Source organism: Rutilus rutilus (genome assembly GCF_951802725.1).
Source record: "Rutilus rutilus genome assembly, chromosome: 22".
Classification (NCBI taxonomy): domain Eukaryota; kingdom Metazoa; phylum Chordata; class Actinopteri; order Cypriniformes; family Leuciscidae; genus Rutilus; species Rutilus rutilus.
The window spans coordinates 30,680,588-30,698,609 of NC_140227.1; the positions used below are offsets into that span (position 1 = coordinate 30,680,588).

Genomic DNA, 18,022 nt, shown 5'->3' on the forward strand with positions numbered 1-18,022 from the left:
GCAACCAAAAGAGTATCCTAGCTAATGCATAGCAACACCCTGGCAACCACAAGAGCATCCTAGCAAATGCATTGCATTGCAACACCCTGGAAACCATCCAGAGGATTCTAGCATGATCCTAGTAAATGCATAGCAACAGTAACCAGCCAGAGAAAATACTACTTTTTAAGTATTCATGAGACCTGATAATGTTGATTGATTTCTCTTTGTCATGCTTAGTTTGTTGTATTTTGTATGTAGTGTTTGGTTAAAACTGAAGCACAATGAGACAGGAACGAGCAGAAGCAGTCGTGTGAGCGTTCCGTCTCCAGCCTGTGTTTATTCCAGGCGTTACGGCAGAAATCAGCATGACGTTTGTGAATGGGTGACACCATTATTTGACTGTGCGGAACAAAAGTGGCGTCATCATTGTGTGCTGGTGCACGCCGTCCCACAAAAGAGGCCCGAGGGCCGGCCATTGTGTGTCGACACGGCTCTGCTGGGCTTCATGTGCAGGACTGGGGCCTTTGGGTCAGTGTTTCTCTTCTTGAGGGAGTTTATATGTATGATGAGGCGATGAGACTTAAAAAATCCTCACCCACAATCCTGTGTAGAGTTTTGTGCAATGCTTCCTACCCAAAATGTGCAGTTGTACAGGACGGAGATCCACTCAATACTATTTAGAGCATGTTATTGTTATGGAGCAACTTTATTTGGTCAATTTTATTCATGCATACTGTACACAAACACATCAGTTATTGGTCAGTGTTACTGTACATTCCCTTTGTGGAGCATTTAAGGCCCTACAGCGCCATCTAGTGGTGTGTAAAATGACTGAAATCATTGCATCAGATCACGGCTGCTTCAGAAAGTGCATTCTTATTTTGAATAAGTAATTACTTCACGGCCGCTAAAAAAGTATGTTCTATATGTGTAGTATGAATGTAATCCGGACGTACTACATCCGCCATGATGTCAGTCATTTATCATTTATTATTCATAAATGATCTCCCGTGGCCTAGTGGATAGTAAAGTGTCCATCATATACTAGGTCATCCAGGTACTTTTTGCCTACTGTACTGTTTTATGGGTACTGTGAATCTTCTTTTGTCACACACTGTTTTTCGCCTACTATATAGTAGGGAAGTGTGTGATTTCGGACGCAGCCCATGTGTCTTTTATCAGCGCCACACACAGCTTAACAATGGACATGTTCCACTATTTTAGAATCATTGAGATACTATTATGATTATTATTATTAATATTTTGAATTAGTTTTATATTTTCCATTTTCATTTTAATTTGACTTGTTTTTGTCATTTCTATATAGTTTTTATACATTTTTCTTTCAGTTTTAGAGTTGTTTTAGTGCATCAAGTTAAAAACACACCTAAAAACATACGTAAAAAATGAATGAGCTGAAATATAATAAGTTTAATTTTAAATTTCATTTCTGGGTATTTTAAGTAATGAAAATGTCTGTGCGTGTGTGTGTGGTTGTAATTTAGTTATTTAACCAGTTAATACAAATTTTGATTTTCAACAAAACAAACAAAGCAACTGACAAAAATGTCAAACTTTTTGTGCATCTTTCTATACAATAAATGACATTTGTTTTTATGTTGCATCTAAACAATTCAGGCATTTTCATGTGACTTAATTATCCAAATTATTTTTGAGGCTATTGTATGCACATACAGTGGGTACGGAAAGTATTCAGACCCCTTTAAATTTTTCACTCTTTGCTCAGTATTTAGTAGAAGCACCCTTTTGATCTAATACAGCCATGAGTCTTTTTGGGAAAGATGCAACAAGTTTTTCACACCTGGATTTGGGTATCCTCTGCCATTCCTCCTTGCAGATCCTCTCCAGTTCTGTCAGGTTGGATGGTAAACGTTGGTGGACAGCCATTTTCAGGTCTCTCCAGAGATGCTCAATTGGGTTTAAGTCAGGGCTCTGGCTGGGCCATTCAAGAACAGTCACGGAGTTGTTGTGAAGCCACTCCTTCGTTATTTTAGCTGTGTGCTTAGGGTCATTGTCTTGTTGGAAGGTAAACCTTCGGCCCAGTCTGAGGTCCAGAGCACTCTGGAGAAGGTTTTCATCCAGGATATCCCTGTACTTGGCCGCATTCATCTTTCCCTCGATTGCAACCAGTCGTCCTGTCCCTGCAGCTGAAAAACACCCCCACAGCATGATGCTGCCACCACCATGCTTCACTGTTGAGATTGTATTGGACAGGTGATGAGCAGTGCCTGGTTTTCTCCACACATACCACTTAGAATTAAGGCCAAAAAGTTCTATCTTGGTCTCATCAGACCAGAGAATCTTATTTATCACCATCTTGGAGTCCTTCAGGTGTGCTTTCATGTGTCTTGCACTGAGGAGAGGCTTCCGTCGGGCCACTCTGCCTATAAAGCCCCGACTGGTGGATGGCTGCAGTGATGGTTGACTTACTACAACTTTCTCCCATCTCCCGACTGCATCTCTGGAGCTCAGCCACAGTGATCTTTGGGTTCTTCTTTACCTCTCTCACCAAGGCTCTTCTCCCCCGATAGCTCAGTTTGGCCGGACGGCCAGCTCTAGGAAGGGTTCTGGTCGTCCCAAACGTCTTCCATTTAAGGATTATGGAGGCCAATGTGCTCTTAGGAACCTTAAGTGCAGCAGAATTTTTGTTGTAACCTTGGCCAGATCTGTGCCTTGCCACAATTCTGTGGCTCTTCAGGCAGTTCCTTTGACCTCATGATTCTCATTTGCTCTGACATGCACTGTGAGCTGTAAGGTCTTATATAGACAGGTGTGTGGCTTTCCTAATCAAGTCCAGTCAGTATAATCAAACACAGCTGGACTCAAATGAAGGTGTAGAACCATCTCAAGGATGATCAGAAGAAATGGACAGCACCTGAGTTAAATATATGAGTGTCACAGCAAAGGGTCTGAATACTTAGGACCATGTGATATTTCAGTTTTTCTTTTTTAATAAATGTGCAAAAATGTCAACAATTCTGTGTTTTTCTGTCAATATGGGGTGCTGTGTGTACAATAATGAGGGGAAAAAATGAACTTAAATGATTTTAGCAAATGGCTGCAATATAACAAAGAGTGAAAAATGTAAGGGGGTCTGAATACTTTCCGTACCCACTGTAGATGTTAAGAGTTTGCATACATGTCAACTTTATTTAAAACAAATATGTCAAATATGATCAAATTACAAAAACACGACTGAAACAACCTGTGCACAATTTTTATTCTGGCTTTAAAGCACCTATTTATTTTTATTGCAGTTTGTTTCAGGGTATATTTGAAACTTGTAGTGTCTTAGTCAGACTTTTTGAGGTGGGCCAAACTGCTATTGGATATTACTAACTGTACAGTGATGCAAAAGTCATTAATCATTTTATAAAATGAAATAAAAATAAAATAAATTTGATCAATACTACAACATCAGAGTTCTGTCCTGCTCTGAGCCGATGACGCCTGATCCCTGAATCCAATTACTCACAGCAGAAGTTTACCAGGAGGAAAACAACAACACACACACATTACACACCCACAACCAGATAAAACTATGTTTGATTATTTTTACATTTTTATGCACACTTTAATTCTAGAGATGTGCTGCATATGAGACTGCTGCCGTCATTCCAGTCCAAATTCATGTTTCAGTCCTGATGTCTGTGTTCTTCACTATAATGATAATCTCCCCCTGTGGTTGGAGAGATGGATGAGTCCATCGCCTAGGTGAGTTTGTTTGGCGCGCTGTGATTGGCTGCTGGCCATGAGCCCTGGGCTCATAGTAAAGCACACAGACTGAACTCTGAACACGTTCCACTATGAAGATGGACACACTGCTAGATTCAGATCGACAGGTATCTGCTCTTTTACATCTCAGTGTCTGTTTGTAATGATGCGTGTAATGTAATATGTTTGGTTTATAGTTTACATTTGTTTGTAACATGTATACATTTACAATTATGATATCCATTTATTGATTTGTGATGGCCACAAACAATATAGTAAGTATTTTATGTACACATGAAGGTACAGTGTGTTTTCTTTAGTATTGATTAAAGTTAAATAACTACATGTACTTACTATAGGGTTATGGTTAGGGTTTGGTTCAGGGTTAGTTACTTGTAATTATGCATAATTTACTGTTATTAATAGTAAGTACATGTAGTAAGTAACGTGTAACTACGCCACCTTAAAATAGTATTAACCGTATGAATTACAGCTTTGTTTAAGTTCGACAAAATAATAGAAAGCTTGATGTCAGAATGACATTTTAAAGACTAGACCAGTGTTATTTTAGTAAAATTGAGAAGATATTATTATAGTTTTTATTAATATTTTGAAGTAGTTTTTATTTTTAGGTTTCCCATTTTCACGGTTTTCATTTTAGTTTTGGTAATTTGGTAATTTCTTTTAAAAATGTCTGTTTAGTTTATATGTATTTTTATTTCAGTGTTATTTTTTTATTACATCAAGTTAAACTAATTGAAAATGATCAAACATTTATCAAAAAAAATTTTTTTTTTTTATGTTGTTGTTTTTGTCTTTTGTGGCTTTTAAATGTCTATTTAGCTTTTATAATAATTTTTTTTTTTTTTTTTTTTATCAAGTAAAACTAAATGAAAATGACAGGCTTGAGATAAAATAAGTATTTTTTTTTATATTTTATTTTATTTCAGTTAACGTTTACTTAATTTCAATTGATGAATTATTCATTATTTTGGTTTTAGTTTTAGTGAAGTGTAACAGCTCTGGACTGTACGTGTTTGATCGTGGTCTCGTGTCCCGCCGTCTCGGACTGTCCTCGTTTGCCGTGACACCTGTTACATCATGAGCGGGTTTGACGAGGGCTGGGGAAGCTCAGGGATTTGAGACGCAGCCGTATTTAGAGAAACTGCAGGAGCTGATCTCATATGAAGATTTGGAGGTTTCGTTTTCAGGAGTTAGTTAGAGAAGCTGATGGAAGAGGACATTAAAGGAGTTCTTGGTTATGTTTGATTTATTTGATTTATTTATTCACTTTTGGCTCAGATGATTCTCCTTAAATGCTTTAGGGAAGAAGATATATAAAAAAAAAAATAGTTGACAATACAGTAAGAGTATAGAGCTGTAAAATGATAGTGGAGCTCAGAAGATTTAGATACGAAAGGATCTAATTAGTATCTCTGACTTTTGCAGAGATTCAAGACTCAAGGTTGAAGAGTATAGGTGTATTTATTAGTTAAAACCTGCTGCAGATCAGAAATATACAGTAAAGAATCTGTGAAATTTACAGCAAAAAAAAACAAAAAAAAACAGTTACCAGAACTTTACTGTAAAAAAAAACACATTTACTAGAACTTAAATTACAGTAAAAATATGTCCTTAACTGAAATAATCTTAATATACTAAATTATTAAAATCTTTTTTTTTTTACCTTTATATAATATTGACAAACACCTTAAAAACAGAAAGACATAAAGAGAAAGAAACATGATGAAAAGTATCTTTTCCACAAGCTGAAGTAAATAAAGATTCACAGTGTCATAATAACCACACATACAAAACACCATTAATGTAACAAACACAACTCTAAAATACTGCATTAAACATTCATTTAACAACATAAGATGGAACATAATGTACATAACTAATAAGTCTAATAAGCCATTTGCGCACTTATGCGCTGTTCTATGTCGTTTTGTAGTATAAATAGTGTGTGTTCACTGTCACACTGAAAATTTCCCCCCAAAAAAGTGCACTTTAAATACCTGGATGATGCACTTAATTAACGAAAAAACGAAGTGTGGAATATTGGACACTTCATGCACTCAAATTAATGAAAAAAATGACCTTATAAAGTCTATACTACACGGTTGAGGACATAGTGCATAAGTACATAGTGTTTAGTGTGTCATTTGGGACAAATCACTAGTTATTTCAATGGAAATATGTTTTTCACTGTAAATGATAAGATAACAGATCCAAAAACTGTACATTTAACATTAATTTTAATGAAATGTCCACTTGACTGGTTGCATTTTCCCAGTCTTTTACAGTTAAAATAACAGTAGTTTTTACAGTGTGTGCATTGAAATGATTGTATTGTTTATAGTATGGATCTGTCCGCCCTCTCGCTGGCTCTCTGTGGCCCGTGTGAGCCGTAATCCTGCTGATGATCATCACGGCACTTTCTATTGTTGTGTGTCTGTCTGGCTCTATTCAGGCTTCAGTCCAGGTTAATCACTGGGTTCTGAACAGTGACTCAGCCAACGGACGATTCAGCGAGCTGATAAAGATGCAGTAAGCGATTTGTAATGCAAAGTACTATCATAAAACTCTAGATGGCGCATGCTGATTGGTCCTTAGCTCAATCTGCTTGCAATCACATTGTTATCTATAGGCCACAGCTGATTGGGTCCTGCTGTATCAGTAGCCAATGAGCATTTTCTAAGCGCGCTTTCAGAAACCCTCCACCTTGCCCAGCTCCACCTGTATAGATCTGCTACGGGTCATTCATGTACGCTATATTGTACAGCAGCAGCATGTCTTACTTGCTCACATCAGTGTGTCGTGTGTGTATTGGCAGTAGCAAGTCCTGTACGTGCTCAGCAATAACAGCAGCATCAGCGTAGCAGATCTGTCCTGCCAAGACCAATCATATCAACATTGTCATATTCATTTCCATGCCAAACACTCCATGGGCCCTATCTTGCACCCAGCGCAATTGACTTTGTACACCAACGCATGTATCATTCCTATTTCTCAACCGACGCACAGTGGACTTTTCCCTCTACAGACGCACGTCGGTAAATTAGGGAATGAACTTGCGCTCCCGGGGGCGGTTCAGCGAAAAGAGGAGGCGTGTTCCGGCGCAAACGTTCCCTGGTGCTATTTTGCAGTTTCAGAAAACAAATCCACCACAAACCAGGAGAAACCTCGTCTAAAGTCAGTGGCGCGCTGCGCATGTTATTCAGATGCTATTTTAAGGGCGCATGCTTGGCCATAATGTAGCGTGTGCACAACGCACATACACTTTGCTTCTCTCATCTACACACAGACGCAGCAGTTCTCATTTTTGCAAATCATACATAATTACAAGGAAAAATATTCCACACGAGGGAAATCATTGTTGTGTCCATGAAGATGTGAAAAAATAGGCATAAATCTAGCTTACATATTTACCCAAATTATTATACGCCTGTTTAACCGAAGCTAATCTGGGTGTGTTTCTCCATCCCCAATGTCACTTCTCTGTGTTTTACGGCCCTGACGAGAACGTCGGTCTCCTCGGCTGTGAACCGCTCCTGGCAAATCCGCCGTTATAATAGCAATCCGCCATGAAACAAGCGCGCCTGCTTTTAAAGGGAATGTGAGATGACGTTCTGATTGGTTTATTTCACGTTACGCCCAAACCACACCTATGAGTGATGAAGCTACTTCAGACCAACACATTTTAGATTTCCGAGATCCGCCCACAAAGTTACTTGCGTTTCAGATCGTTAAAATAGGGCCCCAAGAGTTGTCATGAGTAAGTGTTTGACTTTTTTAAAATCAACATCCAAACACACACACCCCTCCCTTCATTGCTCCGCCCCCAAAATAACAAACACGCTATGCAACACGTGAGGCAACAACAACAGCATATCTTGCTTCTGGGTCTAATTCACTAAACATGCGTATATGCACATATTTGTGCGTGAAATCTGCGTACGAACGACTTTAAGAACAAATCACGATTCACCCAAAAATTCGTAATAAAATGTATTCTAAATGTACGAAAAAATATAGGAACAACTGAAACCACACGTACGCAAAAAGCACTTTGTACGGCCTTTTAATCGTGTTATAGTTCATCCTAATACGACTAAAATTATATTGAACCATGTTGCATTAATTGTGTTATATAATACATATATAAAATGATTAGAATTACATTTAGAATACTCCAAATTCACTAACATCAGAACGATGTTAAGAACCAATTAATGTGCGTGCGAACGTGTTGTGAATTAGGCGGAGACGTTTTTCGTATACCTTTTCGTGAGAAGTTGCGTACGAATACGAAATAATCCACGTAATTATTGGTGAAAGAGACCCAGTGTTACTCAGGTATCGAACAGAAACAAAGCAACGTCGGCAGGCTTTTCCAATATTAAAAATAATATCCAATATTAATAATATATCAGCCATTTCTCTAATTAAAGGAAAAATAGATCTCTTACATCAGAAATATTCTTGATATTCTGAAATCTGAATAATTGGTGCTTTCTCAACCCATTTAAATAATTATTAGCATTGATTTTATTTAATAGAAAGTTTGCATTTTAGTTTTTTATTTAAGTTTTTTTGCATTTCTGAATATAGTGACATATATTTCAACATTTAGACAGAGGGCTAGTTTTTAATACGGTAAAATGCTGTATTTATAATTTTTACTTAGCATATTTTTTCATTAATTAATTGTTAATATTTATTTATTACTATTTATCTATTTAAACATGTTTATTTGTCCATATTTCAGTCCTTTTGTCCTTATTTTATTAGTCATTAGTCCTGCCCATGATATTTGATAGACCTTCAGCCAATTAGATAAGCAGATTTCGTAGCATGTTACTATAACACTCCTCTCCCTCCCCTGTCTCAAACGTCTGTAATCCCTCAAGGAAATCTGCGATGGGACGTGCCATAAGACAGATACTCACTGTTTGTGTTGTTTCAGGCTGTGCGGTTGCATCATACTGGGTGTTTTCATCATATATGGGTTAAAGGCCAGACGCTTAACCTACATTAGCTTTTAGTTGTGGACACATTCCTAGAGGTTAAAGATGTGTCCACACGTCTTAAAAAGCATTGGAGAAATGAAAAATATGCAGCCAAGCAAAGTCAATGCAGTAACGAAGCTCCTGATGTCGAACCAAACGCTTTTTCTGGTTTAAAGCAGGTCAAGAAACTGGGGTAAGTTAAGTTTGACTATTTGTCAGAATGTAATGTTTTGAGCTTTATTTGTCGTACTGTTTGTGGTAATGCATTTATCTCTTTAGTGTTGGGGGGGGGTAATGCATTACAAGTAATGTGAGATATGTAATCAGATTACCTTTTCTCAAGTAACTAGTAAAGTAATGCATTATTTTTTAATTTACAACAAAGTTACTGAGATAAAATTAGGGATGCAAGTTTCGACAGCTAAAAAAGGGTTTATCGGTCAAAAATACAAGCTAATTTGAAAATGAAAATGTGATCTGTTGTTAAGCATCATACACAACTAAACAGTCTTGTGTCATAAAGTGTTGAAAGGTCTCAAATAGCAGAATACAACAAGCATAATCGTTTCAGGGAGAGACCAAACAACACCAAGTACATGTTAATAGTATACACACATGCAGCTTATGGGCCACGTTTTGGTTTGTAGCTTCATCAAACATTAGGAAACCATTGCAGTGTTTTAGTAAACCACACATTTATTTAGAGCAGGTGTTCTCGATTCAAACGAGCCCAAACACAATATGACACGACGCACAGATCTTGGGATAATCCTCGTTTACATGCTGCTTTGCTAAAGCAATATGACATCCGAGATTCGTCACAACGACGCGCTGACGGTTTTCTAACGTCATTTGATGACATCGGGAAGGTCAATGAATAGAAACTGGATCTCGGGTGTATGGTCCAAATTTCCGTGAACCATGAATTCGATAAGACGCACGTATTTAGATACCGCTTATCGATTCCTGTGTGCACATTTTGGTTACACTCCTTTTAAAGTGTTTTTTTAAGGCGTTTCTTTCGGCTTAAGGATGTTCTTGCAGCTTTTTCTGTCTCCTTAATGCCAGCATTGGTCATTTGCATTTGTATAGTGACTAGCACCCAAAAGATCCAACTTTAGATGTGTTTTTAATTGCCCTGATAGAGTCATTCTCGTCTTTGTCACCTCAGTTTGATCTGATTGGATAAACCAGTATTGAATAATGATGCAATAATGAACTTTAAAACACTGTTGATCCTGCAAATCGGTCATTATTGTGAATGGCAGTGAACTGATATGATGAATTGGCCTCTCAGACAGACAACAGATTGAGAAGAATGTGTAGCTACTCATCTCCCTTTGTGACAGATTGAATGGCTAAGCTCCCATTTGTCGCATGCAGTCGCTGCTCTGTTGTTCGGTGGGCATATGGTGACGCCGGCCATCCGGAAACATGGCTTTATCCCGGTTACCCTGAGCCGACTGTAAATGAGTTCGGAGCGAAGCATTCTGGGTTTATGTTATCAATACAGTAGGAGTGATGATAGTACACATTCATTACATTGTGCAATACAGCGAGCAAAATAATAATTAGTCTATGGCAATAGACAGGGCTTTGATGACTAATCAGTGTTATTTTAGTATCATTTATATACTATATTATAGTTTTTGTTAATATTTTGAATTGGTTTTGATTTTTATGTTTTATTTTTTATATAGCCTATAAAAAAATTTTTTTTTGTTACCTTGTATGTTTTTTATTTAACTTTATTTTTATAGATCTATTACATTTTTGTTTATTTAGGTTTAGTTATTTTAGTGCTGCAACTTAAACTAAATATTATTTTTTTAAATAATTGTTTATTTATTTATTCCAAATGTTGCCTTGGCTAACTAAGCAGAAATAAAATAAGTTTATGTTTTCTAATATTTTTATTAATTTCAGTTAATGTTTATTTTATTTTAGTTTTTTTTTTAATGGTTTTGGCTTTAATTTTAGTTCATGATAATAACCCTGTGACTAATACAGTAGGATGGATAATCAATCTCTCAAATCCTGTTTTGGTTAATGATTTGGATCATGAATTTTTAGTATAAATTAGCTTGATTGTAATCATTTTCATGTAAAAACTCAATTTTACCTTTAAAATTTAAGTCATGGTTAAAGTCATTTTACTCAACTTTAACATCATTTTGAGTTAATCTACAATTTATTTATCTGGTTCAGACAGACTAAAAACATTTTTTTTTTCACTTAAGTGAATGAAGGATTTACTGTACACATATTTTTATACCACATTATTTTATTTTTATTTATATATATATATATATATATATATATATATATATATATATATATATATATATATATAATTGTATATAATAATATATAATAATATATATAATATATATATATTATTATATATTATTATATTATTTTTATTTTTTATTATTAAATATTTATATATTTATTTTATTTTATAATCTTTTTAACAAAAATTCTTTCTTTTTTTTTTAACAACATTGAGCAATTCATATGTTTTATGCTCCAGTTGATCTACAGTATACACTGTGTTTTCTCTACCTTGTTGCGCAGGAAGAGTAAAATGGTGGATATTGTAACACAAACAATGCCTGCAGAAAGTGAAGTACACGTGGCCAGGAACTTTCTCACGAAGATTTTGAGAAGTTCTATGAGGTATTGTGGAGCTGTTGGCCCATGTCTCGTGACCCCCAGCCCTGTACGCTCCTGTAGCTCTCACCCATCGACCCGTCCACCCCTGCCAGACCCGAGTATCACATCCTCTGCCATGTGGCGTCTTAGCTGTAGCTGTGCTGTTCACGTGCAAGACGGGGATTATACGCTTAAGCTTATTATCGAGCTGTCAATTTCACTGGCTTGTTTATAACCTGTGAGCGTCAGTGCAGAATCTCCAGTGTTTCCTGCTGTCTTGTTGATGAGTGCTGATCATTTGTCAAAAACATTTGAACAAATATTCTGCTTGTGTTTCTTACATAATTTGTCTTGATCTGATTGTATCCCCCCTCCTTTTCCACCTCACATGCATTTCAGGAAAAATCGCTTCAAAGGGTACGTCTGGTGCAGCTAAATGAGTTATCATGAAATTATATTCTGCAAAAGGATTAAATGATGTTATTCACAGTTTCTAAAGTAGATCTCAGAAATATTCCTGATAGTCTGAATGATAACTGATGTTTTCTTAACACCTTTAACATTAGTAGTGTTTTTTTGTGTGCATTTTATTCTTTAATGTTTACAAAAAATTATTTTGCACATCTGAAGTGAAAATGTTGACTTGTAGCAACCCAACATTTAGACAGACATGTTTATTTATTATACGTAGATTTACATCAAATTAATTTTTTTTCATTTTTTTCTTTTTTCTAATTGTTCTTATTTATTTATTTATTTATTTATTTATTACTATTTTTAAAATTGTATCTGTCCTTAGTTCTAACCCGTTGTTGGCTATAATTATGTACAAAGTACTGTTACAATTTCATGTTATTTACAGTTTCTAAAGTAGATCTCTTATAGCAGAAATATTCCTGATAGTCTGAATGATAACTGATGTTTTCTTAACACCTTTAACATTAGTAGTGTTCTATTTCAGTTTCAAATTTTTTTTGTGCATTTTATTATTTAATAATTTATACAAAAAATTATTTTGTACATCTGAAGTGAAAATGTTGACTTGTAGCAACCCAACATTTAGACAGACATGTTTATTTATTATACGTAGATTTACATCAAATTAATTTTTTTTCATTTTTTTCTTTTTTCTAATTGTTCTTATTTATTTATTTATTTATTTATTTATTTATTTATTTATTTATTACTATTTTTAAAATTGTATCTGTCCTTAGTTCTAACCCGTTGTTGGCTATAATTATGTACAAAGTACTGTTACAATTTCATGTTATTCACAGTTTCTAAAGTAGATCTCTTATAGCAGAAATATTCCTGATAGTCTGAATGATAACTGATGTTTTCTTAACACCTTTAACATTAGTAGTGTTCTATTTCAGTTTCAAATTTTTTTTGTGCATTTTATTATTTAATAATTTATACAAAAAATTATTTTGTACATCTGAAGTGAAAATGGTGACTTGTAGCAACCCAACATTTAGACAGACATGTTTATTTATTATACGTAGATTTACATAAAATTAATTATTTTATTCTTTTTTTATTACTATTTTTAAAATTGTATCTGTCCTTAGCTCTAACCCTTTGTTGCTATAATTATGTACAAAGTACTGTTACAATTTCTAGAATAAGCCTTTCTGAACATTTTACAATTTAAATGTAATAACATTTTCAGGATTAATTTTTAATTGTTTTATTTCAGGAGGAATGAATCATCATGCAGACCCCATTCGTGGCACTCTGCTAAATCCACAGATAACCCCCCCACAGACAGCCCTAAATCTGAACCCAGCCCTGCACCTGACTCCACTTGGCAGACAAAATATGATGCAGGGTGAGATTCTGAGGGCGTGTATGCAATGAATATAAATGAATCTCAGTCAGCATCATTTATTTTCTTTGTATTTTACCAGGTCACCCACAAAAGAATTCACCAGCTGTTGGGGACAGACCAATATGCGACAAGTGTCCTGCCAGTCCAGCTCAGTGGGAGATATGGAAAGTGTAGAGCCCTCATCTCACGCTTTCTCAAAAGAGCAGCCGTCAAGCAAACCCAATGGTGGAGAAGATCACCCAATGTTTTTATCAGGCACAACTGACCACAGTTCACCTCGGGGTGTTGCTCCCACTGAAGGGATTTTTTACAGAGGCGTTCCCAACGATCCTGGAGTTCCCAATGACTGCCACAGATACCTGCAGATCCCCATGGGCAACGGGGGACGAGTGAGTCCCAGTGTGGAGGAGCAAGCTAGCTCCAAATTCTCCTCCACTTGGAGATCCAACCATAGACCTGTGTGGCATATTCCTGAGAGTAAGATGACTACTATTCAAGCTCCTCCTGCTCCTCCACCTCCCTTGCGTAGTGATAGTTTCACAGCCACCAGAGTTCATGAGAAGAGCTTGGTGGGATCGTTCCCTGAAGGAATCTCCGTATATCCACAACAGAAACCTCACTGCAGAGCTGTGGACCAACAGTTGGATGCTGAAGCGAGACACAGCTACAACCCACCTCCAAAGAAGGACTTCTTTCAGCCGTATCTTTCGGTTGAAGACTACCCAAATAAGCTAAAACCTTCCAAACCCTTTTCCCTGTCGAGCACTGATGTAAGACAAGGGCAGAACCCATTTACTTACGAGCTTCAGCATCAGAGACAGCACAGTGATGATAGTCCCTTTTCTGTGCACCCTAACGCTACAAGTTCACCAAATACCCAGAGTGTTGGGAGCTACTACCGAAGCCTTCAAGATTTACCAACCAACGCTGGCAGTCGAAACAAAGCCAGAACCAGCATGGCATTTGATCCCAATTATGAGGGCCAGGCTCATTTCCGTTACTACTGCATCACTGCCCAGCAGCCATCCCTGAAATCATCTACGCAGGGTTGGATAGGAGATGAACGAAGGTCTGAAATGGGAACTGCTCAAGGTGCTACAGACAGAAGCTTGGTTGGTTCTCAAAAGCCTGTGAAGACAAAGTATCCCCAACTCAATCTACCTGAGAACAAGAGCTCCAACGGTTACAGCAAACAGGCCATCAGTCCTCCATCTCAAGCCACGTCCCCTGTACCAAATCATGGGATTTCAAAGTCCAGCTCTGGGGAAAGAGAGACTCAAAAGAAGAAAGATGGAGTTAAGCCACAGCCTTCCAGGCACGTACCAAAAAACCAGATGGAGCAGAAGAACCAAATGTCCACTCAACACCTGGACAATCCATGGATCAGCAAGCAGGATCACAAGATCTGTCCACACAAGACCCCCATGTTGCACTCTCTGGCCCAAGAGAGCAAGATGGCAGAAAAAGTTACCGTAACAGCCAAAGCAGGTGGTCAAGAATCAAGTGATACCATCGGTGGTAAACAGGGAAGAAGGAGTGACCGCTACGCCACAACTCTACGCAACGAGATCCAACAGAAGAGGGATCAACTTCAGAAAAGCAGGAGTGCAGCTACCTTGACTTGCTCAAGTGAAGTTGAGGATGACTCTGACATCTGGAAGTCTAATGAGACCTCCACATCGTCTTCTGATGGTTCCTTCACCAACACGTACAAAGATCATCTGAAGGAAGCCCAAGCCAAAGTTCTGAAGGCCACGTCATTTATGAGGAGGGACCTGGAGCTTCCTGGGAACGAATCTGCATCGGATCAACTTCCCAAAAGATCGGGGCCTGTTAATGGGCAGCTCACCCGCATTGGGGGGCGTAGACGGTTTCCCGTGGACAAAAAGATACATTCCTTCTCTGAACCGGACAAGATCAATAAAATAGGAGTTGAGGATAAAGCAGCTGGGTCCTTTGTGGACCGATATAAGTTCTTCGAAAGTTCCTGCAAACCAGTTCTCCAAAAGCCCATTCCCAAGCAGTCGCTGCTCATTCCCAATGAAGACCACAATGAGAGAAAGACTAGATTAACTGCAGACTGTGAAAGCATCCATCAAGCTCCCTTAAAACAAAGTAAATCGAGCCACGCTGACCTTAATGCAGAGGAGCAACAACGGCTCGGGACGTTTGCTGAATATGAGGCGACGTGGAACATGCAGAAAAAGCCGGTGGAAAGAAGAACCACGGGCAGATACCGTTCAGCTGAAAACATCCTGGACTCGGGCTTGGAGGAATCCAGCAGCACAGTGTGTGTTCATGAAAGATCCCGTTCCTCCCCTTCTGCTGACTTCTACAGACAGGTGAGAAGATGATTCTTTGTTTTGTCATGATATTGATAATGTTTTTGATGCCCAGACCATTGGATTGGGCTAAGAATTTTTAGCCGATTCTAAAGATTTTATTGGTCATGTGAATCACAGTACTGATTGCCTACACCAAACACTGATCACTAAACCTACCCGTCATTGTAACCTTAACCAATGAAATTAGCTGGATTGCGCCCAGTGGTTTTTTTTTTTTTTATAGAAAGATTAAAAATACGGGAAAATATTTAAACGGGATGATAGCGGGATAGCAAGGTAAAATACGGGAGAATCCCGGGAAACCTGGGAGGGTTGACAGGTATGGCCCAGACATCACCTTCAAAAGATTTAGAATTCAATATTCTCCACATTTCATTAGATACACAATGCATTGTTTGGTAATAGTTGTAATGGGTTTGCTGCTGGCACAGTGGATAAAGTATGCTAACACGATCTTTAAGAAAGGCCAGTCTGTCCTTCAGGTAGAAGAATCTTTGGCATCTGTGTTAACGGATCCACATTCCTTTCAGAAAATCCCTCTGCCACCCAGAAAGTCTCCTGTGGAATCTCAGCCTGAAGCCAATGGCCAACAGGAGACCCGTATCACCAGGTTAGGAATTTTTGTCTTGTCTAGGTGTTCAGATACAAGTAAGGGCCTATAATTTCATTGATCTGATAATGTACATATTAGAGGTGGAACTGTACACAGAAGTCACGGTTCGGTATGTACCTTGGTTTTGGGGTCCCGGTTCGATCTGCGTCCTCATAAACCAAATGGCTTAAAAAAACATACTAATTGGTGTTTTTTGAAATAAAAAAAATGCCAAAAGTTTTGTGTGATTGGTAGGTTTAGGGGTAGGGTTAGTGTAGGGGGATAGATTATACAGTTTGTACATTAGAAAACCATTACGCCTATCGAGAGTCCCTGTAAACCACATATCCGTGTGTGTGTGTGCGTGAGTGTGTGCGTGCATGTGAGAGAGAGATTGTGTGTAAGTGTGAGAGAGTATGAGTGCAAAAGTGAGTTGTGTTTCTACCCCTGCCATTCCCGCACAAGGTTGCAATTCTTAAATGTGATTTAACAACGTTAAAGGGAAAATATTAACCATATGCTGTTTATATTGCTTGTAATTGGGATGAAGTAAATATCTGTTGAGTATTTTAACATAAATTGTTTGATTATGTTGAATTAAAAAACCAAAAAATGCAGCGGGTCCACCAGATCCACAAACACTGGCTGAATAACAAAAATATGAACACCACACAAGGGTTAAAATAAAAAAATGTAAAAAGCACCAAAGGCTTCCCATTTCCAGGACATGCATATTTCAGAACTGGACTGTAGTGAGACTCCCACGACACAAATTGGCACAATGCCAAACAATTTAGTCTCATTTATAACAGTGGAAACAACTTCAGATACTCTGTCATTTATGGTCTTACAGATAAGAGGAAGACATCATTCAACTGTAAACTGTAAAGGGTCTTTATTTGTGTTCACTCACAATAAAAACAAAACATTGTGCTTTTGTAAAATAAAGATTTCTGCTGTCCCGGTTTATTTTCCGTGAAGTTTGTGGAGCGCGTCACAGAAATTAATCGAAACTCAGCGTATAGGCTTCTGTCAAGCTTTTGTGTGTCATCTGAACTCTTGTTTTGGGTTGGTGCAAAGATAGTTTCTTCTTCTGCTCTTTTTCCTATAATGGCTGTTAGCATACAGTGTTGCATTACCGCACACGCCCCCTTCTGGATTGGAGTGTGGATCGCCTTGACTGAATGTATTCGTTGTCTGACTGTGTGCATAGTTTTATTGTAATTTCTATTTTACAGAGTATCCGGAAGGGAGCACAGTCCACTCAACATCTCCGAGCCCATAACACTGAACGTTCTGGAAAGCATTGCTGTGCCTCTTGCCTCTAACCAGAGACCCAAACCTGAAACCAGGCAGCCGGCAACTCTCTCTTCAAATCATCTCCAGGTTCCCATGTCAAAGCAACGGCTTCCTAAAAACAAAGGTTCTGAATCGCAGAGGTCCACTAAACCCACACAGCCGGATGCCATGTTCCCTTCCAGAGCTTCCCAGGAATTTAGGGTTCAGACCTCTTCTCCTGAGCCAACTCAAGAGCCCCAAAGACCGATTACTTCGCCAGGACATCTGGAGAGAGACGTACACCTGACTCCTGCACCAGAGGAGGACCAGAGATCAGACACAGAGGGAACGTTATCTCATACGCCACGTCTTTTAGGTCGTTCCTCTCCCAAGCTGAACGCTGATGTGACGGTAACCTCAGCCAGCAGAACACGTTCACGTTCTCCTTCTCCTCAGTTCTATCCACAGAAGCTCACAGATGAGCCACCTGCAACTGTGCAGAAAAAGGATCCATGCAGGTAACTAAAGTATTAAGCCCTATTCAGACGGGATTAGCTGTACAAGGGTAGATGGAGTAATGTCATTTTAC

General features: G+C 38.0%; 1 protein-coding gene across 1 annotated transcript in view; it reads left to right on the forward strand.

Moving 5' to 3' along the window:
- The window catches only part of shroom2b (shroom family member 2b), a 36,286-nt gene that overhangs the window by 8,951 nt on the left and 9,313 nt on the right, over nt 1-18,022 (forward strand). The window contains exons 3-6 of the mRNA XM_084394629.1: nt 13,087-13,218; nt 13,298-15,560; nt 16,094-16,173; nt 17,394-17,951. Coding sequence (XP_084250755.1) covers nt 13,087-13,218; nt 13,298-15,560; nt 16,094-16,173; nt 17,394-17,951 — 3,033 coding nt within the window. The remainder of the gene's footprint in view (nt 1-13,086; nt 13,219-13,297; nt 15,561-16,093; nt 16,174-17,393; nt 17,952-18,022) is intronic.